This window comes from Limulus polyphemus, unplaced genomic scaffold (assembly GCF_000517525.1).
Source record: "Limulus polyphemus unplaced genomic scaffold, Limulus_polyphemus-2.1.2 Scaffold901, whole genome shotgun sequence".
NCBI classification, from domain to species: domain Eukaryota; kingdom Metazoa; phylum Arthropoda; class Merostomata; order Xiphosura; family Limulidae; genus Limulus; species Limulus polyphemus.
In genome coordinates, this window is record NW_013666511.1 from 171228 (window position 1) to 180943 (window position 9716).

Consider the following 9716-nt stretch of genomic DNA (forward strand, 5'->3'; position numbering starts at 1 on the left):
TGTAGGCTTTGTGCTTAATTACAAACAAACAAACAGAGATATACATAATATATCATGCTTTGAGATTGTAGGATGAAGATATCAAGAACTAATGTTTTTGTGAATATGTTTTATTTATCATTTTATAAATAATCGACCACGCTAAAGTTTTATTACCACCCAAGAAATTATATGGTGCTTTGTTATTTTAAAACCAGCGATATACCAGGAGAGTAAAAATACCAGGAGTGTATACGAAAATAAATTAAACTTGTAATGTTCAACGCAATATATTCAAAGCCCATTTGTTTAATAGCACATTTAAAGCCAAAGCGTTGAAAAACAAAGGAATATAAATAAAATTGGGGCACCAAGACTATCCATGAAACAAGTCATACCCAAGTCGTGGTTAGCAAGGCGTGGTGTCTTGTAACAGACGAGAATTCTCGGACACAAAGGTCAGTGACAAAAGGCATCGACGTGGCCCAACAATATGCAAAATAATATACAAAGATTTATTTTGGAAAAGGGACACAAGTCATGTGTACATAAGCTGCTTGCACAGCATATCTAGGAAATGAAAACAAAATATATGAACGGTATCTACCAGGTAGTACGTGGTGACACTCGACAAAGTGTATTCTGCGCATATATTGATAACTGTTATAAGTCTTGTGCCAATTTTTACTAGTCAATGTGTGGGGAAATTTTCCAAAAGTAGTATACGGCATGTCTATAAGCTTTTTCGAAAGGATTCATACTCATCTCTGGATACTGCGCCAGTGGCAAGTTAGGGATCAGGAGAGTGAATATAAAGGTCAAGGTGAACGTTTTTACTATAAGAGCAATGTTCTGGACCCTTTATAACACAGAGAAGTACAAGCTTTGTACAGAAACGACATTACAAGGTATAGGTTCACCAAGATAAGGTTTCCAGTCATAACTCCCAAACAACTGTCGCATACTTTAAGCAACTGGAAAATATAGCGGGTATTCATTCATGCTATTCCATAAAAAGAAATTGTGATAAATTGCCGAACGCAATGCCTATGTATTTCTGTGTACTGAGAAACCTTCGTCCTTGTACATTAAATAGATTATGGAAAGCCTGTAGGGAGGGGTGGTGTGCTTTGGACATGAGAGCCTTACGACGGAGCTTTTTTTGCAATGAATATTGTGTTGCAAGGTTGTTGTCAAGATGCACGGTCATCCGACAGAGCATTACTGGACGTAACGACATGGACGTGGTGAAGCTCCAATACAATTTTAATATAACATATTCACATATTCAGTCCCTTGTGAAATACATTTCACCATTCTAGGAGTCAATAGTAGAGGTGACCAAATCAAAATTACAGTATTGTATTGTACAAATAAATGGTTGTACTTTCGTTATTCTTTATCTGTATATGTAGGTTTAAAAGTTCTTATTACGCTGGCATCCCTGTGCCAGTGGAACCTAGGAGCAGAGAATGTCATGTTTACTGACTGATAAATCTAAGCAACTTAGTTCGACAAATTTCATAGTTTTAGGGACAAAGTTTACTTGAACGGATGGGATGTTATTTAAACCAACCTTACTGTGAAACTAATAAATTGTTTAACCTGCCAGAAACAATGATCACTTGCTTCATTATTAAGGACATGTTTTCTAATTCCTTTCATTCAGTATTTATTCGTACGTGGGTTTAGCAGAATAATACGGAAGTTCATTCTTAGAACTATTTCTTTCAGCGCTACGCAGTGGCACAGCAGTATGTCTGCGGACTTATACTACTAGAAACCGGGTTTCGATACCCGTGGTGGGCAGAGCACAGATAGCCCTTTGTGTAGCTTTGTGTTTAATAACAATCAACACTTTTCTAGAGTCATTAACCGCTTTGCAGTTAAAACTAGACGTTGGAATGGGGAGCGATGAATAATACATTTACAATATTACGTAACATGTCATACGTGTACAGAGAGCGTCGTCCTAGTCTGCCTGTATAAAACTTTAACGTTGATAAGATAATTTCGTTCTGAGATAGAAGTTTGTTACTTCGGGCACCGATGGAAACGAAGGTTATGTTTCACTCCTCTGTGTGTGTGTGTGTTTGTTTATATGTTTGTCAGCAAGGTTTCTCAAAAACGGCTCAATGGAAAGTCGGTTTACATTTGAACTATGACCCAACTTAGAAGTGATTAGTTTTTGGAGGGTAAAGGTCACGAAAATACAAAAAATTCCCTATCTATTACCATTGGGACCGATTTTTCACGCTATTTTTGTTTTCTATAACTCATTTAAAAAGGATTTTGGTGGTCATATGTAGAATATTATTCTTCATTGTCCTACCTAAGATGGTCCGTGTCCGTTAATAACGATGGACATACGAACACATTTTCAAATATGATCAACGCTGCGTATGCTCTCTGTTGAGTACCCCTCCAGTTTCTTCTGCATTTCACGAATAGCTTATGTTATGGTAAGTTATGTTATGAATTGCGCACAAAGCTACACGAGGGCTATCTGCGCTAGCCGTCCTTAATTTAACAGAGTAAGACTAGAGGGAAGGTAGCTAGTCATCACCACCCATCGCCAACTCTTGAGCTACTCTTTTACGAACGAATAATGAGATTGACCGTCACATTATAACGCCCCCACGGCTGAAAGGGCGAGCATGTTTGGTGGGACAGGGATTCGAACCCGCGACCCACAGATTTCGGGCCTCACGAATAGCTAGCTACTCGAGGATTATCTGTACTAGTCGTCCCTAATTTTGATATGAAAATGAGATATATATATATAAATAAAAATATTTCCAAAACATACTTTCTGTCAAACAGATCAATTGCTTACTAAGTTAGGACATACAAGAAAAATTATACGAATCTGTTTATTTATTCTTTATGCTTTTCAATGTGCCTTGCATTAAAATTAATTCTCTAGAAAACGAATATTTTAATTACAAACTACTTATTTTTGTTATGTAAGCCTACCTGCTACATAATCTCCAAAACCTATGGTTGCTAACGAGATGAAACAGTAGTAGAGTCCTTCTAAGAATGTCCACTGTTCGATGATCACGAAGATACCTGCCGGAAGTATAATAAATACAACAAACCAAGGCAGGAGGAAAGTCATGCCATTGAGTACAAGCGCCACTTTGGAGCTGTAAAGCTTTTTGGCTCTTTCTAAACTCTTAATCAACTGCTTGCTGAAGTGATCACCGATTCCGGCTAGTAGAATGCCCGTCATAGGAATTCCTATCATAGCATAGAAGACACAAAAGATTCTTCCTGGGACTGTAGATGGCGCTAAGTGACCATAGCCTACAATAGGGAATTTCTCCACATGAATGATAGACGTGGTTTAAAAGCATACACTTGTTGTAATTTAATTAAACTTATTTCTGTATTTGATTTATTCTTTAACCGGTGAATACCAAATCCTTTGAAAGATTATCATGGACTGTTTGGAAATGTTTGGAAATGCAATTTTAATCATTCAAACACAATCATAACGTGATTTAAAAAAAAGAAACAGTATAAAGACATTTATTACGATCAGATTAAACTGTAATAACATATTTAAACTAATTGGAGTATAAAAGATTTGTTTTATTTTTATTAAACAAACCAACAATATTGTACAAGTATGACGTCAAATGTATCACCAGCTTATTACAACTTATAATCATGTGATTGTATCTGAATAATATAAAGCTGGAAGAACACGTTACTGAATTAGTAGCAACAATAAAAATGTGCTAATAAATAAAATTAATAATTATTATTTTTTAACAAAAAACAAAGTCATGCTATCTCAAGAGCAAACTCAAATATTGTTAAAACAAACACATTCTCAAAATTATTCGATATCACTAGAATATCTTCATTCACTGATCACGTATTCCATAATCCTAAGGAATATACTGGATAAAATGGTTGTGGTTTCTTCTTTATAGACCTTTTCTATTGTTTTTTGACAAGTCTTTTGTCACACTAATCGGAATTTAACCAGGCCAACATGTTTGTTAGAGTTGATTGTTTGCCAGCTAAGTTTTGAAGAAACTCAAAGAAAGTAGACTTGATCACAAGTAGAAAGATTACTCATTTCCATCGCTGTGTGTTTTAGATTTTTTAACTTTTTCTGTTCAATCTGATTAAGAAATCATTCTTTAGAAATTTTTTTTTTTTCTGGTTCAGAACGTATTTTGTTCTATTGTAAACTAAAAGAGCTTTATAAAAATAAAATCTTTCAGTCACATCACGTGAATGAAAATACAACGACAAACGAAAGAACAAGAAATAAGAAGCTTGTCTTATGAGTAATTAATATTGACTTCTGATCAAAGCAAGTTCAAAAACAGATCAAATATGTTTATTAGAGAAGAAACAATTGGTATGAATCTACGGCTCCTAATTGTATAGTTTCATCGAAATTCTGAAAACCTGAAATTACTCAAAAATAATTTTCATTACTCTTTAGTGAATATTGTTCTCTCGCTAGAGGGAAAATCCTTTTGCCTTCTCCCCCCCCCCTCCAGTTAATACAAATGGTGACACAGTGTAGCCCCTAGTGGCACAAACAAACAATCAAACAGACGCGATGCCCTTTTCCTCCTTTTCTTTTCTTGTGATCGATTGTCCGTTGTAAAATACACAGTTACATAATAGACAATTTGAGCTGCGCCCATCGCAGGGATCGAAGAAAAAATTTTAGTAATATAATCCCTCAAGCATACCGCTGATTATAAACGAAAACGAAAAGCTATATACATTTCTGAGCTATTATGAAATGAACGCATAAGCGTTATTATACATCAAACAAAATAAAACTGTTATCTACTTACTATACCTCCTTTTTAAATAATAGTCCTTTTCAGCAATGAATTATTATTTTTAAAACAAATTTTATTTATGTATCGCTGAGGTTAAACTGGTTAACTTAAACGTTTCTGTCTATTTTTGTCGTTTAATTTTCTTTTTGTTTAACAGTGCTAAGTAAGAAACATTTTCGTCACTATAGTGCAGTAAATAATTTTGTTTGTTTTTTTGTTGTTTTGCATTTAATATTTTTTAATGTATACTATTTACATATAAAGTTTTATATTCTAACTCTAACCAGTGCTGGGTTCCAGATTTTATCTAGGGTTGGTTTTAGTGTATATGGGGAAACTGAGCGCAGCAGGCGCAGAATGGTATGGTTATGGGAGTGGGCCTCCCACTCTCATCCCAGGTAGGGAGTCAGGACGGAGCCCCAGCCACCAATGCATTTTACACATCTAGACTCCCCATATAACATAGGACAGCAATTTTTGATGAATTTAGTAGTAAAAATGTTCATTATTACCAAAATAACCTTAATCATACAATATACAAATATACACCCTCTCCACTAAGCACTTACAAAGCGAAATATACATACGTCTTTATCAACCAGCACTACCATTTCATACAAACAAAACCAGATACACTATACGAAGAATAGCCTAGTTTTTCACGCACAGCCAATTACAGTGTCCTATACAATATAATTAGGAATACCGGAAACATGCAATTTGAAGTGATGACATAAAGTTTATGTAGGCATTTCAAAGCGCACAACACTTTACTTTCAATCTTACTGATTATATGTCTTATTTTTTACAAAATCACATGACTAAATGATTTTTCTAGAGAGAGGAGGGTCAACGAACTCTGTGAACTCCATCTGCCTCTGCTAACCAAGTCTACCTTACTTACCATGTTTTACCTTGGTCTTTGTTTATCGTGCAGGATTCAAGATCTATAGCACATCTGCGATTACCACTTTTAACCAAGTCTACCTTACTTACCATGTTTTACCTTGGTTTTTGTTTATCGTGCAGGATTCAACATCTGTAGTACATCTGCGATTACCACTGTTAACCAAGTCTACCTTACTTACCATGTTTTACCTTGGTTTTTGTTTATCGTGCAGGATTCAAGATCTATAGCACATCTGCGATTACCACTGCTAACCAAGTCTACCGTACTTACCATGTTTTACCTTGGTTTTTGTTTAACGTGCAGGATTCAACATCTGTAGTACATCTGCGATTACCACTGTTAACCAAGTCTACGTTATTTACCATGTTTTACCTTGGTTTTTGTTTAACGTGCAGGATTCAACATCCGTAGTACATCTGCGATTACCACTGTTAACCAAGTCTACGTTAGTTACCATGTTATACCTTGGTTTTTGTTTAACGTGCAGGATTCAACATCTGTAGTACATCTGCGATTACCACTGTTAACCAAGTCTATCTTATTTACCATGTTTTACCTTGGTTTTTGTTTAACGTGCAGGATTCAACATCTGCAGTACATCTGCGATTACCACTGTTAACCAAGTCTACCTTATTTACCATGTTTTACCTTGTTTTTGTTTATCATGCAGGATTTAACATCTGTAGTACATCTGCGATTACCACTGTTAACCAAGTCTACCTTATTTACCATGTTTTACCTTGGTTTTGTTTATCATGCAGGATTCAACATCCATAGTACATCTGCGATTACCACTGTTAACCAAGTCTACCTTATTTACCATGTTTTACCTTGGTTTTTGTTTAACGTGCAGGATTCAACATCTATAGTACATCTGCGATTACCACTGTTAACCAAGTCTACCTTATTTACCATGTTTTACCTTGGTCTTTGTTTAACGTGCAGGATTTAACATCTGTAGTACATCTGCGATTACCACTGTTAACCAAGTCTACCTTATTTACCATGTTTTACCTTGGTCTTTGCTTAACGCGCAGGATTCAACATCTGTTCATATACATCCATACTTTTCAGTATTCAGACTCATTGTCCATTTAAACCCAACATTATTAGAAATGCCAAAGAAGCAAGGAAACTGTCAATATTAGTTATGTAGATATTTTCAGACAAGATGTGAATGCGAAATAAAACTTGTTTGCGTGCTTTTTCAACGAAGGTATTTTGTCATCAAAACGTCAAAGAAAACGACAATGTTTAGAATGTATATTCGTTTAAGATTTTTTTCATTACATGGTTTTAAAATACCTCTAATAGGGCGCATTTCTAACCTACCGATTGTTGTAACGACTGTAATCGCAAAGAAAAAAGAATTGTAAAAACTCCAGTTGAGGTTAGTGTTGTTTCCGTAATCGTCCATTAGATTTTTACTTCTCGCCTCCGCCAGGTGGTGCACCAATCTCTGGATGTCTCCTTTAGTAAAATTTGGATGATCCATCCGTAGAAGCTTATCTTTTTCAGAAGAAAAAAGCAAAACACATATTTTTTAGCTTTGTATCAGAAACGTCTACAAGCAAATACCCCTTAATTTTAATCAACTAATTTCGCGGAATAGATTGGTGAACCAGACGCGTTAAACACTTTGTACATAGTAAACTAGTATACTGTTTTTAAATTGATATTACTTCTTTAAGGCGAGGTATTGAGTAAAACGCTGAAAATATCAGAAACAAAATGATTCATTTTGTTTGAAATTAATTAAATTTAGGTAGAAAAATATTGCACGAGAATATGCCACATTTATTTTTTAATTATTAGTAAGTAACCGTTCACAGAACACCGTTGCAATACGATAAAATCAAAAACAAAAAAGTGGAAAAACTTATATCACAAAAAATGGCTGATGTTAAAGAAATGTTTTAATGTTCACAACTAGAGTAAGGGCATCCCAGCTGGAAACGTTGTGGACATTAAAACATTTCTTTAACATCAGCCATTTTTCGTGATATAAGTTTTTCCACTATTTTTGTTTTGGATAAGTTTTTCCATGTTTGCTTAAGAAATCACAAGTCTGCAATAGTATAAATATTTAAAATCTATTGTATGTGTAAACCAGAAAATATTCAACAAAAGTTCACCAATAACAGAAATCAGTTTAGCAGTGCCTATCTTGGTCACAAACAATACCAATTTGCTTTCTAATGTTTGATTCTTTTACTGAATTTTTTTGTGTATTAAATGTTGTTTGCAAATTTAGATTATAACATGCAACTGCAGCTCATCAGATAGGACAACACGAGGGTACTGCAGTCAGTGTTTCAGTAGTATACAGTGTATGCTAAAAGTCAGGAATCGATGAGTATTCAGTGAGTTAACGTTATTTCAGATCTAAAAAAAAATACAGATTCACTGAAGCAGGTAAATGGTAAAAATCTATAATACTTTGCAACGTATTTGTATCTGTTTTGTTACTAGATTTATGTCTTTTGACGTACCGGATAGTATTATGTAACGCCCTACACCATTATTTTGATTAAAAATTAAGGTAACTTTAATAGGATAAAACTGGACTAGTTGTCAGATAGTTAATTAAACTTTCTATGGATCTAATTAACATAAAATGGAATACACTATAACCAATGTAGGCTTAGTTCTAAAATAGTGGTATCGTTCGGACTCAGCATAATGAGATTTAAAGTATAAAGCATGCTTCAGTTTTGTATTTCCAGTATCACACTGGCTAGACAAATTAATAACAAGAAAACCGCCTATGTACAACAGTTTTAATGTAGTATAAAATACAAAGTTATTATAGTTGTTAAACAAATATTCTGACCCAGTGTTAAGTATCACCACAATCAAATAACATTATGCTCCATACACTGGTAAACATTTGGCTAAACTATTCCAACACTATATAGTAGCTGTGTCAGGGCTTGGAAAATCTGCCAGCAGACATAATACTCCATGTTCATATAACTAATACGTATGCAAAAGAAAAACAAAAACAACAACAAAAAACAAACAAACAAAATGGAAGGATGACGTTAAAAATGAAGCCTTGTTTCTAGAATAATTGCCGGGTTGAGATTAAATATGACTAACCGGCAGTAAGTGAGCGACAGTCTTTATTGAATTTAGAGTTAGTTCTATTTAAATAGATGACGTTAGATATATGTGTGTATTGTTTTAGTTGGTTCTATTTAAATACATGACCTTAGAATATATATATATATATATATATATCAGTGTATTGGTTTTTATTTGCTGTCGTTGAACTTTAAGTTAAATTAATTATAGTTTTTATAAGAACCCATGAGTGAAAACAAAGGAGAATACGTTACAATACATCATCCGCACTACATCTGCCATATCCAGTGCCAACGAGGCCTATCGAAAACACTAGGGCTTTTCAGGCCGGCTAGAATACTACAGACATAGGAGTGTTCTAAGCGCTATATATATATTCCAAGTTTCATGAACAACTGTTAGTGTGTGAATCAGATTAATCACGTGAATTGTAATTATCATCAGTATTATCTAAGACATTTATAAATCGTATATTTAGATAATAAATAATAACACAACATGATTTCTTTCATTTTTACACTACTGATTTATTTTATATAGTCATTATTTTTGAGTCAACTTCACTATCATTCACAAAGCGCCCCCAGTGGCACAGCGGTATGTCTGCGGACTTACAACGCTAGAAAATGGGTTTCGATACCCGTCGTGGGCAGAGCACAGATAGCCCATTGTGTAGCTTTGTGCATAAATTCAAAACAAGCAATCATTCACAGGAACTTTTTGTTCCCGGAGTGGGTCAGATAACCACATCATCAACAGGAGAAAACTACATTTTTTGTTTTAGGACCCAGTAGTAAAAGCAACGGATATATATACCATGTCTTTTTGTTTGTTTGCTATTTGAATTTCGCGCAAACCTACACGAGGGCTATCTACGCTAGCCGTCCCTAATTCAGCAGTGTAAGACTAGAGGGAAGGCA

At 34.6% G+C, this 9716-nt stretch overlaps 1 protein-coding gene across 1 annotated transcript in view; it reads right to left on the minus strand.

Moving 5' to 3' along the window:
- The window catches only part of LOC106461124 (potassium channel subfamily K member 4-like), a 22160-nt gene that overhangs the window by 10818 nt on the left and 1626 nt on the right, over window positions 1–9716 (minus strand). Inside the window, exons 3-4 of the mRNA XM_013920914.2 lie at window positions 7042–7218; window positions 2956–3288 (exon numbers count right to left, since the gene is read on the minus strand). Of these exons, the coding sequence (XP_013776368.2) occupies window positions 2956–3288; window positions 7042–7218 (510 nt within the window). The remainder of the gene's footprint in view (window positions 1–2955; window positions 3289–7041; window positions 7219–9716) is intronic.